Raw genomic sequence first — 26,478 nt, 5'->3', positions numbered from 1 at the left:
TTTTCTTAAAAAGTGTTACCTGATATTTTAGCATTGAAACACCAGTTAATTTCATATTATTAGTAGCAGTATTGAAGCTAATGACAATAATTAAGTATGGCAGGTACCTTGTAACTTTAAATATCTATATTCCTACAAAGTTAATATATCAGTGTGAGAGTGAAGTGGACCAATAAAGCTGGGATGCAGGACTAGAAAGAAAATAAACCCTTCATATAGGCACCAAAATAACAAATACACATGGTCAAGACAAACACATTCCTCTTTTGGCTGTATCCAAAAAATTCTTTCTCATTTCGTATGTTATTAGTCCAGGGGTGAGTCACCTGTGTCCTCAAAGCCACATGTGGCCTTCTAGGTCCTCGGGTGTGGCCTTTTGCCTGAGTCCAAGTTTTGTAGAACAAATCCTTTTATTAAGGGAATTTGTTCTGTGAAATTTGGATTCAGTCAAAAGGCTGCAGTCCAGGACTAGGAGTCACATGTGGCCTTGAGGCTTCAGGTTTCCTACCCCTGTATTAGTCTTACTTTTCTCTCAGGGGGTAAGTGCTGTCATTCTTCATCATCAATCCTCTGGAATAATGGCTGCTCATGGTGTTGGTCAGAGTCCTTAAGTCTTTCAAAATTATGTATTTTTACATTGTTGATGTTATAGTATAAATTGTTCTCCTGATTCTGCTTGCCTCACTTACAGTAGAGTATTTCCAGGTTTCCTACATCTTTCTTCATTTTTCACATGTAATTATTATCGAAGTATAAATTAATGAGTTATTGGACATCTTTTAAGCTTTTGTTAGTAAACTGGATTTTTTCCTGTAATTTGTATTTGAACAGAAATGGAAGTGGCTCTGGAAATAAGCAGCAGGTGGCTCTCAAACTGAGTAGATAATATCTATAAACATTTATTAAGTGCCTTCTATGTTCAGGGCATACACAGAAAAGTACTGTTCTGTGTTTCATGTACCTTTGTATCACTTCATAGTACATGGCCCAATACTTCTCACATAGTTTGGAAAGCCTAAAGTTTTCAGGTTTCTGTTTTATATACAAAGTTAGTGATTAATACAGTAAAAGTGACTTTGGTCCCTGGAATGAACTAAAATAGAGAAGTCTTCTTAGTTTACTGAAAAGTCAAAACCAGTAACCAGATAAAGAAGGGGGGAACTGTTTGTTATTAGTGTTCCAAAAAGGCAGAGATTCTGCAAGGATGGGTTCACATTAAAATAAAACCTAAAACTGAAAATTAAGTGTATCTGTATTTCAGTTATTGTGTAATTTTGTCATTTTTTTCATGATAAATGTACAGTTTGAGTTGGATCTTATTTGTACAAGGGACTTATTTGATTAGCAAGAAGAATTTGGTAAATCAGAATCTCTCTCTAAGCAAATTGCTTATATATCAGTAAATGAATCTTTGGCAAATTTTAGCTAAAATGACAAAAAATTATTCTTTTTCCTGCACAATAGTAGATGCTCAGGCAGTTTGTTTATTTGAATGAGTTGGTGAGTGAATGAAACTAATAATGGTATGCAGTGTTAGGTGCTTTCCTATTTAATGATATGTGAGCCTTAAGACAACTTTCTTTGTATGAGTTATGGCAATCTAAATATGTCTGTTTTATAAATTGATTACTTTTAAGTAGATTGCACTTGTATTTTAAACATAAACACCTCTGTGCTTTCTAAATGAAATGTGTAATATATAATATGGCATATTTGTATTGAATGAAAAAGTACACTTCTTTGAAACTGAGAAGTATAGAGTAGAAGGTAACTCATAGAAGGTATTGGGACTAAATCTGATCATTCATTTTTAATGCAGTAATGTAGTAATGTTTAATATTCTGTTCATGCCAGCACCAACCACATCATTTTATACATAGAACCTACTGGTTCTCATTCATTTTTTTTATGATAATGATTTGGTTTTTTATTCTCAGGGATAAAGATGAATTATGATTATGTGAATTGCTTTTAATAACCTAAATAACAGAGTATTCATTTTCATATAGTTTTAATCCTGAAGTTTTAAATAATTTTTATAAAGAGAAAACATTAATAATTCCTTGACAGAGTAAATCTGTATTTTATTACTACAGGAATCTGTTATTTCATTAGTTTGGGTACTCCCTTGGCCAGGATAGATCATTATTCTTCAAAGGCTTCATAAATGTCCTACAGTAATTGCATTGGTCTAAAAACTTAAACTGAGTTTAACATGGTGATAACTATCTCCAGATTTTCTTAAGCACAGATATTTTATCACAATAACTATATTTTGAAGACTTTCCACATTGGTAGGATGTACCAGAGCTTACAATAGTACTGGCAAAGCCTTTAAAAACCAGTTCCACCTCTAGCTCACAATCAGGTATCAAAGGAGGCATATCCTGTTGAATGAAGGAATTTAAATGTGTTAGACTGAAAAATTCTCAAATCTTTGCCACTGGTGTTTTTTCATACAGTATGGATGAGATGTTCCATCTACATATTTTGATACAGTATAATTCTTAGGATTCATATGAGGGTATGAATAATTGAAAATAAATAATGGAAAAGTGGAAAATTGTTTATCCACATCAAGATAAATGGAATTCAGAGAGAACCCAAGGGGGAGGAGCTAGTTCTCTACAAAGAGTGAGTCCTGTTTTTTCCAGCCTTGCATTTCTAGAAAGTGATAGAACTTGGTGTGTATCAGACTCTTCTTTCTGAAAACTTAAATCATAGAGAGACTTTTGATGATATGGATAGTGGAGAAGCAGCAAAGATTTTGTTTTGTTTTTTGATAGAAAATAGGCACTTAAAACTACACTGTTTAAATGAAACTTTTAATTGTATCCATGTGTTTGCTACACATATGTCATTTGTCCCTGAATAGCAAAAACTTCCTTTCATCATCTCCCTCTTTCTCTTCAGTCCCCACAGCACTCTATTCAGCATTTCCTACTTTCTTCTAATTTATATGCCAAGGACAGAGTTAAGCGCATGTTGTTAATATGAAAAGGTTATCTGTGTATGTGTCTGTGTGTGTTTTCCCTGCAGTGCAAATATGATTTCTGCTGGATTTGCCTGGAAGAATGGAAGAAGCATAGCTCTTCGACTGGAGGCTATTATAGGTGTACTAGGTATGAAGTCATTCAGCATGTGGAAGAACAGTCCAAGGAGATGACAGTGGAGGTGAGAGGGAACCGTCCCAAAATGCCCTCCCATTTATATTGGTGCCTAGATATTGTTTAAATATTTGTGTACTTCACTTTTTGGCTCTCACTGCTCCCACTTGCCCCCATGTGATTAAAGCATTAAGCTAAAAACTGTACTTGTATCAATAGAGGCCTCTCCTCAGTACAAGGCTCTCCCTAAAGTAAGGTGTTTTGTTTTTTTAGGGATGGATAGATTAGATAGATAGATAGATACATAGATAGATAGATGTCTACCAGTTTGTACACATATTCATATGGATTTGTATTAGTCTGTATGAATATACTAAAAAGTTCTTCAGTATTTCAGAGAAGTGTGATTTCATCCCCATGTGTCTTCCTTTACCAGTTCCTTGACCAAGACAATACTTCTATGCCTTAGAGACAATGGGGATAACACCAACCTCACAGGCTTGTTGTGAGGATTAAATGAGATGATATTTGTAAATTTCATAGCACAGTGCCTAGCACATAGTAGGCAGGAATTATATCAGTGCTGATTCCCTTCTCTTCCCTTAGTAGAATGTCTGTTTGAAGTGCTGTGGCTGAAAACGTAGTACCTGCCAGCCAACTCTGGTAGGAAGTATTTCTTAACAAAGCTAAGCTGTCATCAGAAGACTCATGTGCCAAACATTCTGAGCTTGGTATAAGACCTCATAGAGCTTCTACCACCACAGTAGTTTGCCACAGTAGGACTTGAATCAAAAAAAGAATCATACAATATTGCCTTATTAAGAAGTCTCTGTGAACTGTGTTGAAAAAAAAAACCTAAAACACTTCTTTCAATTCGGGTAACAGCTTTTTATTCATTTATATCACTGCTGTCTTCATGTTTGTCACTTTCATTCTCCATCCTCTTTTCTCTGTCAGTGTACTGTCAGCTGTTGACAAGCAACACTCAGGTTTTATAGAAGTCAGATTGGAGGCGGGAGGTGGGGGGAGGTATAATTGTACCAACATGAGTTTTCCTTTAATTTCAGTAAAACAGGATCACGGTTTTTAAAAGAGGTAAATTTTCTAATGTTCTAAAGATTGTTTTTCATTTTTGTTGTTCAGTTGTGTCCAACTCTTTGTGACCCCATTTGAGATTCTCTTGGCAGAGAAATAGGAGGGGTTTGCCATTGCCTTCTCCAGCTCATTTTACAGATGCAGAAACTGAGGCAAACAGGTTTAAGTGACTTGCCCAGGCTCCCATAGCTAATAAGTGTCTGAGGCCAGATTTGAACTTAGGAATATGAGTCTTCCTGACTCCAGGCACTTTATCCACTGCACCACAGTTGATTTTTGTTTAAAGTATATGAATCATGCTATTGCTATTATAATGTACAGTGTTAGTAGCTCTTGGGTCTTATGTGAGTTATTTATGGACTTTTTTTCCAGGCTGAGAAGAAACACAGAAGATTTCAGGAACTTGACAGATTTATGCATTATTATACAAGATTTAAAAATCATGAACTCAGCTATCAGGTATTTCACCAACTGCTGCAGATTAATTGAGCTCCTCTATAACTGATTCAGAAAGATTAGCTGATGGTTTTTTCTCTCTCTTTAGTTAGAACAACGCCTTCGAAAAACAGCCAAAGAAAAGATGGAACAGCTGAGTAGAGCTCTCAGTGGAAGTAAGTAGTGGTGGTGGTGGTGGTGGTGGTGGTAGTGGTGGTGGTAGTAGTAGTGTAACAAACATAGGTGCAAGTAAGTCTTGTGAGATTAGATGACTTTAAGAAAGCAAATATTTTCACACAGCTGATTATTTTAAGCCTGAATTTATATATGAAACCTCCAAAAGTCAATTCTAAATGAAATGGTTAAAATTATTTTCAAACTACATTTTCATCCTTTGTTGCCATTTGGAATTTGTTAATCAGTAGGGAGCCAAATATCTCATAGATAAGTTAAGCTAACTTTGCAAAATGCATAAATTCTTTTAGATCCTTAACATTTTGTAGCAATTATACATTAAAGTCCTGTCAGTAATACTGTAGGCATTTTCTGACCATGCTCTAAGCCACCTCTTTTAGGCCTGTTGTCCATCACTACCTTAACCTTTTGACCAAATGACTCTCCCTTTTCTGTATGTGCTAGGTTCTCTGCCCAGGATACCCTTCCTCTCCATCACCACCAGACATAATTCTTCATGTTCTGTAAGACCCACTTCAGCTCTTCTTGAAAGGTCCTTTCTTCTCCCTCACAACTGGAAATGGATCATACTCATTGTCATTATTGCCTGCTTAGCAGATGAGAAGGGCCCAGGGAGGTAGAGCCACTTGGTCGTAGGTACACTCAGCCTCAAAGGCAGGATTAAAACTTCCTACTTCCAGTCCTGCCATTTTAGGCCTCCTAGAGCTCATCTGAACAATGAACTAAAGGCTGGTGATGTGAAAAAAATTTGTCCAGGGTCACACATTTTAGTTCTCCAGTGGTACTTGTCACATCCCACCTCATATTTTAATTGTTTTTGTGCTTTTTCACACTTCCCGATTGTCAACTCCTTAAGGGTAGAGAAAGCATTTCCTTCCTCTTTGTATCCCTCACAGTAATGAGCACAGGCTCTTGTATATAGTAAGCATATTTTTGTGGAATGAATACCAGCATATGGTTCACCAAATGAGTAGCTGTTGTTTAAATGGGACATTGGGTTGGAGACAGAAATGTCAGCGCCAGCGTGCACTGCTGATCTGCTCATCCCTCCTGACCCTTACTGTGACTTGGATAGTTCATGGGGTAACAGGGCCAAGCCCACTGCATCTGCACCAGCCCTCTTCCTTCTCTCTGTGGCCCCATCAGAAGTTGCCTCAGGGCCCCAGACTGGCATGGGACCTTCTCCCCAGGGCTCTACCACCCCCCCACATCTTCCTAACACCTTCTCTCTTTTTTTTGAGTAATATATTCCCCAGTTGCATGTTAAAAAATTTTTTAATATTTTTTTAATTTTGAGCTCCAAATTCTCTCCCTTCCCTCTCACCTTCCTGAGATATTAATATTATATAAGTTATACATGTACAATCATATAAAACATTTCCATATTAGTCGTTTTTTGAAAGAAAATTTGAACCAAAGTAGAAAAAAAGAAAGTGTAAAATAGTACATTTTGGTCTGCATTCAGACTCCATCCGTTCTTTTTCTGGATGTGGATGGCATTTTTCAGCATGAGTCCTTTGGAATTGTCTTAGATCATTGTATTTCTGAGAGGAGCTGAGTCATTCACAGTTAATCATCATGCAGTATTGCTGTCACTGTGCGCAGTAGTCTCCTAGTTGGTGCTCACTTCGCTCTGCATCAGTTCATGTAAGCTCCACCTCTCTCAACACTCTCCCAAAGTTCATGGGACCTCCACGTGTCCTGAGCTGAGTTCTTCCTTGTCCAATGTTGCCTCTGTTAGCATATGAGCTCTTGGAAAGTAGGGACTGTCCCACCTTTCTGTTGATGTTCTTAGCTCTTAATGTATGGGAAGCCCTTAAAACCATCCGCTAAGACTACTCTCCACAATGAGGCAAAGATATCCTCATCCAAAAATGTCTGCATTTTAACCTAGTATCAGCTGTGGCCAAGGCCTATTGCTTGACATGCAGAAAGCATGTGTACACATGGACATACATGTATACATGTACATAAACAAATGCACAGCAATTTAAGGATATAGAAAACACATGACTACAGGGAGAACAGGAAGAATTACACTTTAACTGAAAGAGGCAAAAGAATTCTAATAATTACCTCTAATAATTTAATAGTTACCTCAGTAAAATATATAGTACCTTGCACATAATAGGTCTCATTAAATGTTAATGAATTAATCAGACTTTTTGAGGATGTACATCAGTGTCCTAGATGGTTTATATTTGCAAAACATGGCCAGTATAAAAATAGTGATGTTGAAAATAGCTCACTCACTTCCTCATCTTTCAATTGAGCATAATAATACTTGTACTTTCACAGTTATTGTGAGGATCAAGTGAGATAATAGATGTAAAGTTCTATGTAAATGTCAGCTGTTATTATCAGAGTAAAATGCAGAGTGTCCCAGAAGTCTTAGTACAGTTTTAAATTATCAAAGCTTCATAATTTTTATTTAGCCCCAGTCAGCACACCTCCCACCACAGGGCTATTAAGGCTTAAAATAGCACTAAGATTTTTGGAACATCCTTTGTTATGGATTTTCTTTTCTCTCCTCCTTCTCTTCTTCCCCATACCTGCTTCTCTTCTGCTCCCCCTCTCCCCTTTTGAGCCTGAAAAAAGTGCAGTTGGTGAATAAGAAGAAAAATCTGAAATGATCATTTTTAAAATGGAACAGATATTTTATGCTTGAATCTACTTGTTCAGATGTTCAGTTTTGTTGCATGATATAAGTAGCTTTCTGCACGTTATTTTGAAACTTAATTATTGTGTTTCTGCTAATTATTTAATGCAATATTTTCAAGTACCCAAATGTAGCTTTATGCCCTTTTCTAGTTCATATTTAGAAACTGAGGTTGAGCTAGTCTCTAAAGACTAATCAGAACCTGAACTTCTTAGTACACACATGGAAAACCAAAGAAATCTAAGTGATTCCCTTCGACAGATAATCTGGAGGCCAAAGGTCTCAGATACTGAAGATGTTTTATCCACCCTCTTTTCCACGTGGCATCTTTATTCTCTAGCATTATCTGCCCAGTAGCTAGGAGAATTGTTTTTTTCTTTGTTCCTATTTCTTAGACTTTTCAGAAATTGTCTTTGAGAAGATAGCTGTAATTTATAAATAGCAAAGTTCCTCAAGGATTGTTTGAGAGTCTTAGTTTAATGACAGAGATAACTTGAGGTTGAGTAAAGTGATTTTTAGAGCCAAAAAGCCACTTAAAAATCCGTAACGTCTAAATTGATTCATAGAAACTAATAGTCTCTCTGGACAGTTACAACATGTTTCTTGAAATCGTGCATCTAATTTTAAAAAATCTTCTGAAAAATTTCTCTAATGAAGCTATGTCAAAATTAATTTTCCTTAGGGGACAGCATCCTTATCTACATTTTTTTTAAAGAAATTACATTTGCTTATTGTAATAGTATAGCTGCAGAGGAAAAGTGTTTTCACAGTGCCCGGGTTACCTTGTAGGTGAAGGAGGCTGTCCAGACACCACTTTTATCGAAGATGCTGTTCAAGAACTCTTAAAAACTCGGCGCATTCTCAAGTGTTCTTATCCATATGGATTTTTTTTGGAACCTAAAAGCACAAAGAAAGAAATATTTGAACTTATGCAGGTAAGGTGATGCTTTCATTATTTATTATTAGGTTTATATAGTAACATTCTTAACATATCTGCTCCCAAAGCAAATACATATGTAACATTGTCACAGAAAACACTTTTCTTCACTTGTAACACAAAACTAGGGGTACGTTACACTGGAACATTCTAGAGGAATTGTTTTTGTACTTGAATTGTTATTGTTTATCATTTTAATTATTAAATATAGAGAAATTTACCAGTAAAAATGTAAATTTTGTTTGTTCAAATCTAGAGAAATTGACTTTTCTATATGAGACACCAAGAGCTCTGGCTTGTAAAGTTTTCTTTAAAAGTTTTTAAAATCACACAGATAGATGGTGGCTATCTTAGTAGTGCTATAAATTTAATCTTATATGTAAGGAGAAAAGAGAAAATTTTTTCCATTTTATTTTCATTTCATTTTAGAATGAAATCACACAGTCAGAAATTGACAATTTCTCTTGTAATATAAAGTACAATATTTCATTTGAAACCCACAAAAGAGAACAAACTCCCAAAGTAATCATGATTTAATAGCAGAAATAGGTGTCCTCTGCTTCCCACCCCCGTTGCACACCAGCCTTCGCCTTAGCCTCGTGGCTGTGACTTTGTGTCCCCTTTCTATGACCGTCCTCAATCGGGCTGATTCCTAAAATCCTTTTCCCCAACTCTTTCTTCCCTAAACTTGCTTCAATTCCTGATGTGAGACTTAGTTCCTTCATGAAACTTTTCTTAGCTTACACTATACTATGATAATCTTTGTCTTTCTTCACCCTCCCTCCAGTACTTGTGTGTACATGCCTTGGAATCAGGTTGTAGCAGCTTTGTATGCTTGTATCTCCTGCCCCTAGTTAGTGTGTACACTCTTTGAGGACAACAGCTGGGCCTGCTATGCCGTAATGGCCAACGTAGACAGCGAATGTTGAATGCCTTCTGATTGAGGGAATGCTGTTTGTCTGAATATGAGGTGGCTCGTATAGGAGGCACTCTCATTTTCAGACACCGGGAAAATGACATAAAACACAAAACCAACACACTTTATAAAAAGGAGTCTTCCTTTGTTTCATATCACATGAAGCCAACTCAGAAAACTTAGTTAGAAGTTTTTGCCTTAAAGTTAGAGTGAGAAATCAGATTTTTAGTGTGTTTTAGAACATGATTCTTCTTAGCCTAGGATATCTTTCTCCCCCTAAAACAGACAGACCTAGAAATGGTCACTGAAGACCTTGCGCAAAAAGTAAATAGGCCTTATCTTCGCACGCCTCGACACAAAATCATCCGGGCAGCATGCCTTGTGCAACAGAAGAGACGAGAGTTCTTGGCGTCCATAGCAAGAGGGGTTGCTCCTGCAGACTCACCAGAAGCACCAAGGCGCAGGTACAAAAATATGGCCAGATGTCTGAGTTTGCTGAAGTTAACAATCATAAAGCCAGTTCATTGTCACCTACATTCACATCCCCCTAACTTCTATCCCTAAAGAACTTATATTCCTAGGAGAAATTTATAATTGGAATATTAGTAATGGAAAAATATTAACTTTAAATGATGTCCCAGTACACACAGGCTCACTTTTCTTGATGTTACGTTTTATATATTGTATGGGTTCAGAGAATTAACAAGACTCAATAATTTCATACTTAGCAAAAATTAATGAACTAGAATAACTCAAAAGTATCATCTTTAACTTGATCTGAATTATAATATATCCTTTCAAATGATGTTAAACATAATATACATTTATGATTATTAGTAATTATCTTGGCATAAAAAAGATTTTGGGCAGCTGAAGTGGCACAACGGATAGAGTGCTAGGCCTGGAATTAGGAAGACTCATCTTCCCGAATTCAGATCGAGCCTCACTGACCATCTGTGTGACCCTGGGCAAGTCCCTTAATTCTGTTTGCTTCAGGTTCTTCATCTGTAAAATGAGCTGGAAAAGGAAATGGCAAACCACGCCAGTATTCCAAGAAAAACCCCAAATGAGGTCACATAAAGTCAGATATGACAGAAACAACTGAACAAAAACAAAAAACCTAACATATATCCAGGAAAGAGCAGTCCTTAGACATAAGATACTAATAAAGTGAATGAGAATACATTTTACTATGGTATGATAATTTTATTTTTGTTTTTCATATTCCTAATATGACTTATATTTGATCTAAATATGCTGTATCTTCACATAAATAAAACATAAATACTACTTTGGTTTGAGTACATAATGGGCAGTGCTTACATTTGATGATGTTGCCCAGTCATTCAGTTGTATCCAACTCTTCGTGACCCCATTTACTCTACTGTCCATAGGGTATTTTTTGTCAAAGACACCCCTGTGGTTTGCTGTTTCCTTTTCCAGTGGATTGAGGCAAACAGGGTTAAATGACTTGCTCAGCGTCACACAGCTGGTTAAGTGTCCAAGGCCAGATTGTGATTCAGGTCTTCCTGACCCCAGGCCCAGCTCTCTACCCACCGAGCCTCCTCGTGGCCTCCTAGACAAGTGGAGTCACACACCGTTCCTCAGTATCTAAGGCAATTTTAGAACTCAGGTCTTCCTTCAGGCCCAGCAGTTTCTTACATTTAATACTCGTCTTTAAATAGTGGTCTTTAATTCCACAAGAGACACTTGTACTAAAAAAATGTAGCAGTTTTGTACAATAGTTCTTTGCACGTAATAGATGTTTATAGAATTAACTTGGATTAAAAATTTGGGAATTAATTTATTAAATTTTATAGGTGAGTAGTTTTATTGATAAAACAGGATTCAAGCAGAATATTAAAAGATTAGGTTCCCCTTTTGTTATAAGAGCAAGAGACTAAGAATTTTCATTGTATAGTTCTATTAATATATCAAATGGTATGTCTAATTTATTTGTAGCTTTGCTGGTGGAACATGGGATTGGGAATATTTAGGATTTGCATCACCTGAGGTAATTGTTTTTGTGTACCTTTTTTAAAATTTTATTTTCTTTTGTGCAGTCATTTTATGCAAATTATATTTATGTCTGTTCCAAATCATATCAATATTAACTACTGTGAGAGTTGCCTTCTGTTTATTTTATGATATAGATATGTAGGCAGAACTCAATTTAGCCATTCTTGGCACAAGTTACATCAAGACATTGATATTTTATCATAATGAATTACTTTTTAGACACTGCTTAGTAAAAATCTAAAAATAAAGTTTTACATCTTTTAGATTGTAATATGAATGCTTTTACTAAAAATGTACTTTTAGTTAAAGTGTTAATTCCTCTTAAATCTTTAGGGATGATAAGTAAGAAAGCTTTTTTGTGTGTTTTTTCTTAATAACTACTTTAGTAACCTGAAAGGGAATTGATAAATAATTTTTCCATTAAAGTGGAACAAAAACTAATTTAGAATCCTTAATGTTTTGATCTCATACAGTTAAATATTGAATAAAAAAGTGGTAATTAATTCAAATATGAGGAGATAATTGCAAATGAGAACTTTGATATTTCAAAAACATGAAATGATGCTTTGTTTTAATTACTGTTAGCTTCTTTTAAGACTTCCACTCTATCCTTATATTTTTTATTCTTAATTATTAAGGAGATTTTAGGACATTGAATTAATGTAGCATTTTTAAAAAATTTCTGAAATGTTAAGTAATAGCCTGAACAATTAGTGGATAGAATGAAAGCCTTAACTATTTAATGTTTTGCTTTTCTGAGATTTAAATAGCCACTGTCATTTTGGAATATGGTTTTATATGCACATAGCAATTCTCTGCCCATTTATGTACTGTTCTCATTTTGTCCTTATAGGCAGAAAACCACTTGATAATTCTTAATGTCATAGTATATCAATCAAAAAAAGCATGCCTGTGAACTTTGACCTTTCATTTAATTCCTTAGTAATTAAAATTGATAATCCTTAAAACTCCTTAAAATCTCAAAATATGTTGTCACAAGCATCAAAGAAAGTTGGAACAGAGGTAAATTTTCAAGGGGATGGAAATGGAAGAAAAAGACATATTAATCTCTGCATTGTACCGAAATAATAGATAATGGAATTGATTGTTTTCCAAGGAAAGACTGTGGCTCATTTAAATCAGGTTTTTGACACTGCTTAGCAGCTGAGGATACTTGCAATCCCCTTAGCAAATGACATTTTAAAATATGGTGGCATATCTGAGAAGATGCACTGCGTGTGTGTGTGAGAGAGACAGACAGACAGACAGATTTGTGTGCATGGAATTACAAGGAAGAATTTCTCTTAAGTCAATAGAAAAAGTATCATAATTGTATTTTTCCTACAAAATGCATTAGACAAACTTTATCTTTACCCAATCCTGTACTTTTCAGTGGTATTTTCTGTGATAGAATACCAAGTACAGCATCCGTGTCATTGTGATAAAAAAATTCTACCCAGAATGAAAAACAATTCTCCAGCTTTCAAAAAAAAAAGCAGTGAGTTTAAGGTCAGTATCAATATGGGAAACTTATACATTTCAAGGCAAGCAAGAAAAATCTTTCCAAAATACTCAGAATTATATAACACCTGTAGACCTGGAACCTGAAACCTGGAAGCACCCTAGGGAATTGTTAGTTATATCAGCAATGCTGAAATCTTTTACTTGGACATTTTGATATTTATGTCAAGATGACAGACATATCAAACTTTGATTTATATTTATAGAAGGAATTACTAACCTCTCTACAGTTATATTTCCCATAGAAAGAATTCTAGAAATATATTTTTCTATTTTTTCTACCTGTATTTTTTTGAAAATGATAAGTTAGCATTTTGTCAGAATTATTTGATTTATTTTCAAAATGTCTTTGTCACTTTGAAACAATAGCCTTATCGAAAATTGTATTGCCTAAGAGATTACTTTACAATGGGATATGGCAAATGCCCTGACATGAAAGTTTCATATCCTAACTTTATCATTGACAAGACAGACTCATAGACTCTTAGAGGATAATCTTAAAGTCACTTGAGTACAATTCCCTATGTGCTTCGTTAACCCTTTTACGAGACTCCTAGTAAATATTCATGAAGCTTCTTGAATACTGCCAGTAATAGGAAACTTACTGCCTTGCAGAACAGCCCATTATCATTGGGACGTAATTTCTCATACTGATCCAAAATCTGCTTCTCTACAACTTTTACCCATTAGCCCTTGCTCTATCTGATGGAGACATGAAGAAGTATTATTCTATTTCCTCTTCAGTTAAGTCATTGTTGTCAAGTGTCATCTACTCCTTCTCTCCCTCCCTTCCCCCTGTCCCAATTGCACTACGATACTGACCAGCTTTGTGACTTAAGAGCAAGTAACTTGATCTCTCTGAGCCTGTTTCCTCATTTGCAAAAAAGGAAAAAGCAGTATGCTACCTACCCCAGGGTTGAGGGGAAAGTGATTGTAAACCCTAAAGCTTTAGATAAATTTCAATCATTCTTCTTTTTCTCTAGTTAAAAGTAGCTGCTGGCTTCATGGACAGAGGGCTGGACCTAGAATCAGGAAGACCTGAGTCCAAATCTGTCCTCAGATACTTACTTGCTGAGTAATGGTGGGAAGTGAACCTGTTTGCCTTAGTTTCCTCAGTTGTGGAAGGGGAATATTAATAATACCTACCTCACAGTGTTGTCATGAGAATCAGAAGAGAAAACTTCTGTAAAAGCACTAAGCACAGTGCCTGGCACATAGTAGGCCCTGCATAAATCCTTATTCCCTCCTTTTTCCCTTCCCTTCCCCTTTCTTTGTCACCAAAATTATCTTCAGAAGTTTTATCATACGCCTGACAGAATTCCTGCTTTATTTTTTTCTACACCTTTTCTTCTGATCAGTAGATTCTGTCAATAACAGAAAATTATATTGCTCCATCATGACTTGTTCGTAATGAAGCCTTAATATTGCCTAGCAATCACTGCTTTCCTTATTATTCATAAGACATCTATTTAATAATCCATTCTAGGATTTTCCTGAACATGGACATCAAGATCACCCATCTTCTGTTGGCAAGAATTCACCTTCCCATTTTGCAAATTGAAATAATACTTATCTTTCTTACATGCTTCAGTACTTTCTCCCTTCTCCAAAATTCCTGAAAAATTATTTAGAAGGATTCATGTTCTCGGTACCTTTTGGTGTGATCCATCCAAGCCAAGAAATTAAAACCCATTGGGAACAACTAGTTTACTTTTCTTTATATCTTTCATCCTATTTTGTGTTTCACTCATTCCTAGTTTTATTGTCATTTTCAATATGATAATCATTTTCCTTGATAGAGAAAATCAGTCAGTCAGTAAGCATTAAATACGTCCTAAGAGCTAAATGCTAGGAAAACTAAGACAAAAAACCTTAGATTAAGACAAGTCCTTGCCTCAAGGAGCTTACATTCCACTGGGGGGAGATACTTGCATATACACATAGAAGTACATGGAAAATAATTTCAGGATGGGAGGAGATTCTAGTAGCCAGGGGAATAAGAATGACCTCAGTGGCAGGAGGTCATACTTAAGTTAAAGATTCTTAGTGGCATAAATGAGGGGGTAGTGCATTGCCTTTGGAAAGACACAGAGCCATGGAATGGCAGTGTGGGTGTAGGTGCTAGGAAGTGGGCACAAGAGGAGAGGATGTGTTAGGCTAGAATTTAAAATGAACAGGAATAACCTGGAAAGTACACTAAGACCAGACTGTGAAGGCTTTTTAATACCCAAATAGTATTTCATTCATTCATTTCATTCATAATTCTTTTTTGAACATGGAAATGATGTGGTCTGAGCTGTGATTTAGAAATACCACTTTGGTAACTGGAAGACATGTAAGAGTGGAAAGACTTTGAGGTAAGGAGACCACTTTGAAAACAATTGCAGGTCCAGGTCAAGAGGTAATGAGGGCCCCTGGAATAGGGTGATAGTCATGTCAGTGGAGAGAGGGGGACAGGTACAAGAGGTGTTTCAGAAGTAGAATCAACAAACTTTGGCCAATAATTGGATTCAGAGTTGAGAGCATGAGTGAGAGTGAAGACTAGGAAATGACTCCCAGATCATAAGCCTGGGGAGAAGGAGGCCCTGAACAGAAAGAAAAGCTAGGGAAAAGGGGAAATGGGAAGGTAAAGGCGGATTTGATTTTGAGCATATAGGGGGAGGAGGGTTATAGGCTGTTCCATTCGAAATTCCCTTAAGGCAATTGATGATGTGAGATTGGGAAAGAGAGAAGGGAGGCAGAGACAAAGCTTTAGGGTATACCCATAGTTATGATAGTCAGTGTTATGATGGAAGCAAATATCAGTTGAATAATTACAGTTTTCTGTCATCTCTTAACATTATACCATCTGGACTAGTGGTACAGAACTCATCATTCATTTTCAGACATGGCCCATGCACAAATTTGGTTCTGTTAACCATGCTTGTTATGGAGGAGGGTTTTGGGGGGAGAGGAAGTGGGGAAGGGGAAGTGATAGTGAAAACAAAAAATGGAGAAACAAAAGACAAAGATGGCATTGAAATATTTGTTTAAAATTTATAGAAGGTGACGCAAATAAGGAGGGTGTTGTTGGAATTACCATGTTAAATGCAATATATATATATATGTGTATATATATACATACATATATGTATATATATGCCTAGGGAAAAAAACAAGCTGTTTCATGTTTTCATAGATTCATCATTTCATTTACAATCCCTTTCTTCTTTTGTTTGTGCATGGAAATGCTCATGTTGATTGATTTTTAAAAAGACACATTTATACCATCTACCTCCTAAGCAGGAGGTTTTGTCCTTTCCTTGTTTTTTGTGATCAAAACCTTTTATTTTTGGTCTGGGTGTGTGGCATCATGAGAATAAGGAGCAAGCACTTAGTAAAGAATCTCCCTCTACTTCCCCAGATGGGTAGCTTGACGGAGCTTTCCCAGAGTCGTTCCTCAGTCTGGGCCAGCGCACTCGTCCTCACCATCTGGCTGTTCCTTGTGGTTTCTTTTTGTTTTGCAGTTCTCAGTGAATGAGAATGTGCAGTGAGCCTTAGCTCATTCTTAACACTTGACATTATTCCTTTAGATCTCCCTCAATTTTATGCCTTTATTTGCATCCTTTTTGTACTTGAGCTCAACTGTCATTAAAAGTGCAACATTCTCCTAAGCACTTTCTCCCTTTTCTTCCTCATTGGCATCATCATTTGTATTGTCAAAACTTCATTTTGAGAGCCTCCCCTTCCTTTCAGTTCTTTTCCCTATCTTTCTTGTCAGTTAATTTGCAAATTCTCAAAATGTTACATGCAAAAAATTTTCTAGAATATTTTATAAATATCTATTGAAGGGATTTAATTTAACCATTCTGAAATCACAATTAGTAAACTAGATTTATGTTTTATATGCAAAGCCAATTATTTATTACTGAATTGAATTTATAATAAATCTAGCAGTGACCTATTAGCAGTACTTGCTGCTCTATATCTCTCCTCCCTTGCTCTCCTCACCCACCCAACCCATTGTCCCACCCTTCCCACCCCTCACCCCAGTTCCTAAAACCTTTAATTCTTTGTGCTTCCTTAACAGTCTCAAAACATTTGGAGTTTGTATTTTCTGGACCACCTGATTAAAGAAACATCGTGTGCTTACTTGAAGATCTTAGGGATAATTGGAAATTGTCAGATAAATTGAATTTTAGATCTGCTGATTTGTGTGAGATTGCCTCTTGGGTTTTCTACCAGAATGCATTTGAAACTTGTCAATTTTTTTTTACAACAACGGTTGTTAATACCACTTAGCTTTCTTTAAAGGATTTTTCAGTGGGGAACTCCCTGTGTGGGAACTCCCTCCTTGAATATCCTTTCATTCCAGTCCTAGAAGGTGCCGGAAATACATAGAGGTTAACTGATTTGCTCAGGGTAAAACAGCAAATTAAGAAAGAACGTGTTCAAAACTTGCTGACACACTATCCATCATTCCATTTTGCCTTTGCACAGACTTTGATTAATAGTAGTTATTTAACTTTCACTTGATGTATCACTTTATATTTTTTTAAAAAACAGCAGTTCCCTTAGACAAAAACCTAGCTATCCATAGAATATTTTTCCTGTCTTTTACATGTCCAAAAAACATATGTGTGGTCTTTGGAATATAGACAGCTCGTCTCAGCTAGGAGGCCCCTGGATGGACCAGATGTCATACAATCAGTTTGCAGCCTGAGTTCACAGAAATCAGGTCAGAGTAAAACCCAGGAATACTGGAGTGAATCAGCAGCAGAAGCAGTGCTTGTCAGGGCCTCCCTAAAACCATCCTCTGCCCTGGGTCCTCCTAGAATTCATTTCTGATTTACAAAGGCACAGCTCACTGAACATCAGATTTGTGTCTTTTAGTTTAGATGGAATAGGTTTAACTATATTGCAGAAAGTGGAATGACGCAGTTATTTTCCCCAACCTGTCAAAGGCACACTTGAACTTGGAGGTAAAATGTTTTTGGTTTCATTTATGTTAAACTTTTCCTTGTGTGTGCACTTCTTGAAAGCCCTTGGGTAACTTTGATTTACCATGAATCTGGTTATTTCTTTGTTTTACTCAGATGAATTTTGTAGATGAACGTGTACGTTATCTCCTGTTATCTCATTTATGCTCTGGAATAAGCAGGTTCATGTATTGCTGTTCCATTGTCATGGTAGGCTCAGGTTGGGCCCTTAGACTTGGCAGCTAGAAGAACAGGCAGCTAGGGTAGTGGGGGACCTGTCCTGTTTCAGAGTAGATTGTACTTGTGTACTGGCCAGGGCAGGCAGGGAGAGATGCTGAGCCTTTTGTTAAAAAACAGTTCTGTGGGCTCACCACTGTAGATGTTGTCATCTCTGCTTGTACTGATGCACCAAGGGACATACTTTAAACCTCATGACCCTTTTTCATTTAAAACATTTTATTGGAACTAGAACATAGGCATAGCCCTGGAATTTATAATTAGTTCATCATCATGAAGTGTAGCCATTGTGTAGTAGAAAGGGCACTGGGCACTAAATACTATCTGTATGACCTTGAGCAAGTCATTTAACTTTTCTAGGCCTCAGTTTCCACACCTTTAAAATACAGAGATGAGACTAAATGACCTCTATAGTTTGTTCTGTCCTTAAGCCCTGTGACTGTATAATGGCAAAAACTAACTACCCAGTAAATGAAGTTAACTATTGTTCCCTTTGCCCTGCTTGCCTGTGTCACTCAAGTATATTAAGCACTCACTCACCAGTGGTCCCTCCAAAATGAATGCTCCATTCGCAATCAACCACTGGAAAGCCTGGTCATTAGAATGATGCAGCTTTCCCCACATTAGATAACAGTGCCTTTTGGATCAACAGAGAATCTGACACAACTTGCTATCCAGAACTGGAGCTTGCAAGTATTCAAGTTTCTGCAGGCCTTATTGCTGGCTGTTTCATTTTCTTTATTTGATATCTTAGGCTATGTGGCATATCTTATTTTAAGTTCCATTTTCTTGCATGATAAAAGTCCCACATTTTTGTGAAGATGGGTGATTTTATATATATAAAATCATCCTTTTTTTTCTAGGAAAAAAGTAAGCTTCTCTCCCTCCCTTATTTACAAAAATTATTGCATGCTTCCCTGTATTTTATAACCTTTGGTTTATGCAGGAATATGCTGAATTTCAGTATCGGAGGAGGCATCGACAGCGGAGACGAGGAGACATGCACAGTCTGCTCAGTAATACTCCGGATGCTGAGGAGCCAAGTGAGAGCACTTTAGGTATGTTCACTTCCAAGACTCCTTTTCAGATTCTCCAGTTGCTACGATGAGCCTGTCAGCTGCATGGGTGTAAGCCATCCTTTGTTTATGTTGAGTACCACAAATAGGAAACACTCAGCATCTATGTGGCACTGTTCATGTCAGCTCTTTTTTGAGGAGCCATTGAAAGTTTGGTACTGAGGAGAAATATATGGATAGAGTTGTGGCTCAAAGAGGCTGCTCTCATGATACGAGATGGAATGTAAGGGGAGGGAGGAAAAGATGACAGTTGGGAGGTTATCAGGATCGCAAACTCAGGGAGCTTTATTAAGGGGAGGGCTGAGAAGAGCCTTGAGGAGCAAGTGGGATTTAAGCATAGGAGAATGGGGCCTGGGAAGAAGACGCTGCAGACAGGAAAATTGAGGGTTCAAAGACTGGAATATGCAGTTTGTTGTGGGAATACCCCTGTTTATACCATAAATTTTGTGTTTAGTTTTTCTTCCAAACAAGTCATCTTGTCTTTGGACCTAATGTTTTGGGGGCTCAAATTTCTTGTCAGCAAGACTATTAGACCAGACCAGTTAGTGAAGCATTATGTGACTTTCAGTACCCAGCACTGTGCTAGCTTCTAAGGAAACAAAGGCAAAAATAAAACTTTCCCTGCTCTCTTAAAGCTCACATTCTAACAGGGAAGACAATACATACCTGGAAAACACTATATGGTAGCCTAGTGTTTGTTGAATCCAAAGAACTCTGCCAGGAGGCTCAGTGGATAGAATACCAGACATGGAGTCAGGAGACCTGAGCTCAAATCTGACCTCAAATACTTAATAGTTTTGTGACTTTTGACAACTCTCTTAACCTCTGTTTGCCTCAGTTACCAGTAAATTTCAGATAATAAGGTTCTTGTGAGGGTCAGTATTATTAGCATTATCATCATGATTCTCTCACTCTTCAACAAAAACTGTAGGGGAAACTGGAAAGCAATCTGACAGAACTCAGTGTAAACCAACATGTCACACGGTATATTCCAAGACAGGTTCCAAATGGGTACATGGTTTAGACAGAAATAGTAACAGCATAAAGAGTAGCATGAAAAAAATTACTTGTCAGATCCATGGATAGGAGAAGAGTTTACAATCAAACAAGATATGGAGGTTTACAGGAGGTTCATATGTTGGGAAATGGTTGAGCAAGTTATGGATCTACATTTGTAAATGTGCATTATATGTGATGAAAGCTATTGTGCTCTAAGAGGTGAAGGACCCGAGAAGACCCATCTGAATTACTGAAAAATCCAAGTAGTTAATGATAAGACTACAAAAATGGGCAACTCTGAAAGACTGTAAAACTGATCAGTACAGTGGAACCAGCAGCAGTTTCCAAGGTCTCATGGTGAGAAAAGCACTCTCCACTTCCAGATGGAGAACTCATGAATCCAGAGTTTAGGCTGAGGCTCTTTTTGGACATGGCTAATTTGGGGATTTCTTTTTCCTTGCTTTCTCAGCAGGTGGGGGAAGAGAATTTGGGGATAAAAATCAAATTGAATTGATAAAAAGAAAACAATAAAAGGGTGTAGTACACAGAACGCTTTGTGCAGAAGGTAGCACTTGGGATGAGGAAAGAAGCCCAGAATTCCAAGAAGGAGAGATGACTAGGAAGAGCATTCCAGAGTTGGGTGTGAAACCTAGGTGGACTGGGGTGGCTGGTCCAGAAGGTGTGTGGAAGAAGGTTGGAAAGGCAGCATGGGACCCAGTTGTGAAGACCTTCAAATATAAAACAGAGAAGCTTATATTTTGATGGTAGAGGTGAGAGGGAGTCAGTGGCATTTGTAGATATGAACAGACTTGTTTTTGAAGAAAATCTCTTTTGAGCTTTTGTGTGTTTTGTGGATGGGAGTGGGGAGAGACTCAAGGCAAGGAGATCAGTGAGGGAGCCCTTGCAGAAGTCTAAGTGAAATTCTGTCCACATAGGTGGAGAGAAAGAGATGTACTTAAGAAGTGTTGCAGAGTTAGACAACAATATTTCATAGTTGATTGACTATGTAGGATGAGGGATGGAGGCTGACATTGAGGTCCCGAACTTTAATAACTAGAAAAATGATAGTACTCTGCACTGATAAGAAAGTCTGTGAAAAGGTTGAGTTTGGGGGGGAAAGATGATGACATTCTTTCCTCAGTCCTTTGAAGTGATCAGAGGCTCAGTTATCTTTGGTACAAATTGCTTTGACCAGATACCCAAGAAGCTGGGAGCAGCAGCAGAAGACATGGCGCATCTCTGGTGAGCTCAGCTTCTCTGAGTGTTCTGCACAGCTCTTCCGTTCACGACTACACCCCTGTGAGTCGCTCTGAGAACCAGGACTCACTGCAGGTACCTCCTCCAGTTTCACCTTGGTTTTTCGTTTCCTTAAGTTTGCTCTCTGTTCTTAGGTTTTATTCTCAAAATTTTGTCTGGAGGAGAGTTATAGGGCCAGAGGATCTGGGAGAAAAGATCTAGTTCTTCCTAAGGTTGTTTTGTTTTGTTTTGTTTTTTTACAATTATTTTTGTAAGTTTTCCAAGGTGGGCAAGGAAAAATTATGATGAGATTTGAGAAAAAAAAGACTTTTCTTCCATAAATATAAAGTTTTAAATGCATTTTTAAAAGTTGTCAGTTTACTTCTTGAGACTGTCATTTTTTTGTTAATATTGAGTTCATTTTACCGTGTGTGAGTGTGAGTGTGTGTGTGTGCGCGCGCATAAATACATTTTTTGTTTTCAAGGCTCTGAGCTCCCTGGATGATGATGATCCAAATATACTGCTTGCTATACAACTGTCTTTGCAAGAGTCTGGACTGTCTATTGATGAGGAAACTAGAGATTTTCTGCATAATGAGGCCTCATTAGGAGCTATAGGAACTTCTCTCCCCACAAGACTGGATGCCATCCCCATGAATGTAGATAACCCTAGAGCTGCTTTAAGCAGTTCAGAGCTGTTAGAACTTGGGGAAAGTGTCATGAGACTGAGCACAGAAAGTGATGCACATTCTGCTGGTGGCCTTAGTCCACACCCTCTCAATGATGGGAGAAGTGAATTCTATCCTGCATCTAGTGACCCCGAGTCAGCCAACCGGGACTCCAACCTGAACGAAAACCTGCTTGGCAATATCATGGCTTGGTTTCATGACATGAACCCCCAGACTATTGCTCTGATTCCTTCTGCAATGCCAGAAACCAGTGAGGATTCCCAGCTGCCATGTGCAGAAGGTGGGTCAGGAGCACCACTTGGCATGAAAGGTACCAGTCAGGGGCTGCCAGCAGAAGATGGTCTTTTGGAGGGTGCTGTCATAAGTGATGCGCGAGTGTCCCACGCAGAAGAAAATTGCTCTGAAGAAACTAAAGAAGCAGGGTCTGCAGCAGGGACAAGTACTGACAAAGCAGCCAACAGCGTGGATCCTGGAGAAGATGCTGCAGGTCACGCTGATCACACCTTAGGTGAATGGACTGAAGAAGTGCATTTGGTGTGAACTCCATGCATTACCTTAGGAACCCACAGAGACAGCAATCACCATTGGGTGTTCTGTGTGTAGTGCTTATTATGGAGACTTGATCCACACAATTCCAACTCAGTTGTAAACCACTGACAGGATTGAATACGTTGGCATTCATTCCATCTGATGGTCGTTCCCTTTTCAATTTGAACCTTTCAAGGAATTTCCTTTGCATTTCATTGGGTAGCATTTTTCCTTTTTCTCTGACAGAAAAAGAGGAACAAGTAGGTTGTGTTCTACATTCCCAAGAAAATGCAGGCTCTGTTTAGCCATAGGTTGGCAAAATTAATTCAAAAGTATAAATTAAAGGCTTACTCTCTGAATCTTTTGGTGGTTTTTCCTAAGAAATAGTTTTTCTCCATTTTAGAAGTTCTCTTTTGACAAACCTAATAATGTCTAGCCTTCATTTTCTAATTTTTGTGCTTTATTGTAACATTTTTACATTTGCATTTTCTTTTGATTTTAAACCAGCAGCGTGAATTGAGAATATCTGCAGCTTCTCTTTAGCGCTGCATCCACAACAATGTCATGAGTTTTATTTTCACATAAATCAAAGATTTTTTCATGTCTATTTACAGTCCAAATGTGCCAAACTGTAACTAGCCGGCTGTCTAACCAGAGAGACAAGTGTTCAGTGGCCTTTAGGCACCAAAGTGATCTCATGATTCTTTGGAATAAAAGGTGCCGAGTGGTAGCAGTGATATTTTGAAATTCAGTGGGCTTTTATTGCCATGGAGACTGCATTTAAATAAATGTAGACTGTAGCTTAAGTTAACTAAACCTAATGCTGCTGTTAAAAACAGTTTATTTTAATATTAAAATACAGTTGATTAGCAACAGCGGTGCTGTATTTTAAGAGACACTTTAATGGAAGTGCAATCATAGTTCTTTGTTTTCACAGTTTTACAATGCATTCTACTTACTAATGGGTGCAATTCCTTTTAATGGTAAATATTTTATAAACTAGAGGGAAAATGGAGTTTTCATGAATTATAGTAAATCCCACAATTATTTAAGGAAAAAAGTCAATAAGACATCCTGCGCAACATGTTACTGTGCCTTTGCCTAACCTAAGTGGATAGTCGCCAGTTAAATAAGTGAGTAATTCAAATTTCAGTGTGTGTTCTGGAGTAACTATGCTATGAATTGCGATGACCTCCATAAAACCACCCATGGCCTTGCCTTTACAGTAAATATAACAACTAAATGTTCCTTCAGTTCGTTTGCCTAGAGTAAACACTGAGATGTATGTGTTTAATGGCACAATATTCATTTGCTGTGATTACTGTTTAGTGTTAAAAAAAAAAATCAGACTTCCTAGTGATCAGTGTCTTACTGTGAAGAAAATACTGGTCTTAGTGGTAAATAAGATATAATGGTACAGTATGCAATTACAACTACATTAAATCGTTGGAATGGCCGTTTTACTTACATATAATCAAAACTAGCATAACGTACACAAATAGACAGGTGGCGCTCCATTTGATGTTGTGCTAGATCATCACCAGAGACCTGTAGACGTCAGGTTTACTATGGAAGATATACAGGCAAGCACTAGACTGGGCAAAAAACTGCATCAATATCACGGAGCACCTGTACGTAACAAGTAAGTTTTTTAGTCATTGTTTCACTCAGATCCTGCTTTTGAAACCTCTTTCCCCAAGATCCTGTGGGCAGGATATTGTATTAGCTATTACAACATTCCTCAGATTGACAAGAATTTCCTAGCATCAACTATATGGGGACTATTACTTTGACACAGAGATGACAAATCCACATTAACACTAGTTCTCTTATTAAAATATCAGTGTTCATCCTTCTAAACTTATTTTTGAGAAAAGATTCAATTTGTCTACAGCATAATAGGTGATAATATTGATGTTCCTATTAAGGTTATTTTGGGAAAATACCAGTTTTCTCTCTGGTAAAATACTATAAGATAACCTGAAATAGTCCACTGAAGAATTTTTACAGGTTTATTTTAAACTGACATTAGATAACAGTAATTTCCTTGAGCTGTAATTTCTCCCTAGAAGATCACAAAGATTCTTTGTCACATTGAGATGTCTTGCAAAGCTGCAGTGAGACTACTGGTCAGAGGGCTCTCTGTGAAGGTAGAGAACAGGGCAGGTCCTGAGTCATGTCTAACTTGTTCTAGGTGGTTCGGTGAAGCCTTTGTTTCTGTGCTGTTCTATCTATCCTCAGCATGAAAACTATCACTCAATTTGTATTTTCTTGGTACACGTTTTAAAAATACCACAGTCATTGACTTAATGATTCAGAAAAAAGTTTGGCAAAGCCTATTTTGTAAACAAGTTAATTTTATAATGTAAAAATTACTCTAACCTTGAATTGTTATTTGCACTTTCATAGTCTATACTTGATACATTCCCACTTTATATACAGTAGGATTCCTCAAACATGCAGATGTTTGGCCAAATGAATGCTGTTAATAATATGTAAAATTCTTTGATTAAACATTTATTACTTAAACTACTTCCATTTGTCTCATTACGTTTTGGACCAATTCATGAGGCTGCTATCATGCATTTGAAGTGTCTTCCAGCATGATGGGATTAATTTGGTTTCTTTTTCTAAACTAACTAGTGTTTTTTATTCTCCACTATGTGGCCTATGGAATCTTTTTTTACAAAAATCCTTCCAACAAGTCGCTAACCCCATGGTACTGAGGGACAGTTTTTGAGAGCAAAGTGACCCTGCAGTGACTAGGCTGCCCACATTCGATCTGTCTCAGGAGAAATCATTGACAATTTTTCTTTGAGTTTTCAAACTCTGTAAACACATACAGGGTCTCTAGCATATGAAATGAAAATTCTTTTTATCATTATGTTAATTGGCATTTAAAAAGCCATTCTCCTAGAGCAAGTAACAATTTCTTTTGGGTGAATGGTTCCTGCTTATTCATCCAGTTTACTATTGTTTCACTGTATGGAAGGGTCCTCTGATTTTTTTAATTGTGTTGATTTTTAATTGTCATTTTTTGTATTTATTTACAAGATTGTATTAAATTATAGAAGAGTTACAGATCATTAATAGGTGCTTTTAAAACCTGTTTTTATGAGAAACACAAATGCTCATCTTTTTGAACTGTATTATACCTTTCAGTGTGAGAAGCTGAAGCTTAATTGCTGGTATCCATATATTTACATGTTTGTTACTTATTGTAGCCATTCACCTAATCAGTTTTGGTTTGTTCAGTCCTAAAAATATTTTAAAAGTACCTGTTACAAGTGAAAATCTGAGACTTAATGAAGATGGATATTTGGTAAAAAGTTACATATGGTTTCTAAGGATTAAAATCTAATTATTAAATGTTAGTACCAAGTTTTATTTTTTTTAGGCTGAAATACAGAAACTTCCTTGGAAAAAAATAAATGTTTTCTTCACTGAACCGTTATACTGAGTAGTTGACTAAGGATAGATCCTATATTCTTAACAATATGTTATATATTTCTTATTAATAAACCCTAATAAACATTTTACCAAAGTAACAGTTGTGCTATCTGCGAAGACATTGGTACATCTTCTTTGTCTGTTTTCTATGGCACCTTGTAGTCATTAGTCATTCATATCTTGAGGGGAGAATTGATCAGAAAAGAGACAGCCTCTCCCTCCCTTTCCTTTATCCCTCCACTCCATATAAAACTGATAGACTGAGTAGCCAAATTAGATATCTGACCTATGGAGCACTCTCTCTCATCGCTCTTCCCAATGGGAGTCAGCAGCGTTACACAGTCTGTAGTGTTCCATCCAGCAGGCATTAAGCATCTACCATATGCTTTAAAGTGTAAGATAAAGGATCCCATCTGTGGAG

General features: G+C 37.0%; 1 protein-coding gene across 4 annotated transcripts in view; it reads left to right on the top strand.

Annotated features, from left to right (window-relative positions):
- ANKIB1 (ankyrin repeat and IBR domain containing 1) overlaps nt 1-26,155 on the top strand; it is a 152,405-nt gene extending 126,250 nt beyond the window's left edge. For 3 of the 4 annotated variants that reach the window (XM_072651493.1, XM_072651495.1, XM_072651497.1), the window contains 9 exons: nt 3,040-3,174; nt 4,575-4,661; nt 4,747-4,813; nt 8,281-8,426; nt 9,630-9,808; nt 11,307-11,358; nt 19,026-19,137; nt 21,350-21,486; nt 21,876-26,155. In XM_072651493.1, coding sequence (XP_072507594.1) covers nt 3,040-3,174; nt 4,575-4,661; nt 4,747-4,813; nt 8,281-8,426; nt 9,630-9,808; nt 11,307-11,358; nt 19,026-19,137; nt 21,350-21,486; nt 21,876-22,619 — 1,659 coding nt within the window. In that variant the 3' untranslated portion in view covers nt 22,620-26,155. The remainder of the gene's footprint in view (nt 1-3,039; nt 3,175-4,574; nt 4,662-4,746; nt 4,814-8,280; nt 8,427-9,629; nt 9,809-11,306; nt 11,359-19,025; nt 19,138-21,349; nt 21,487-21,875) is intronic. The other variant, XM_072651494.1, reaches the window with a different exon arrangement.
- The last annotated feature ends 323 nt before the right edge of the window (nt 26,156-26,478 follow it).

Source organism: Notamacropus eugenii, chromosome 3 (assembly GCF_028372415.1).
Source record: "Notamacropus eugenii isolate mMacEug1 chromosome 3, mMacEug1.pri_v2, whole genome shotgun sequence".
Lineage (NCBI taxonomy): Eukaryota > Metazoa > Chordata > Mammalia > Diprotodontia > Macropodidae > Notamacropus > Notamacropus eugenii.
The sequence above is the reverse complement of the archived record's forward strand: the minus strand, read 5'-3'. Positions and strand labels throughout refer to the sequence as shown.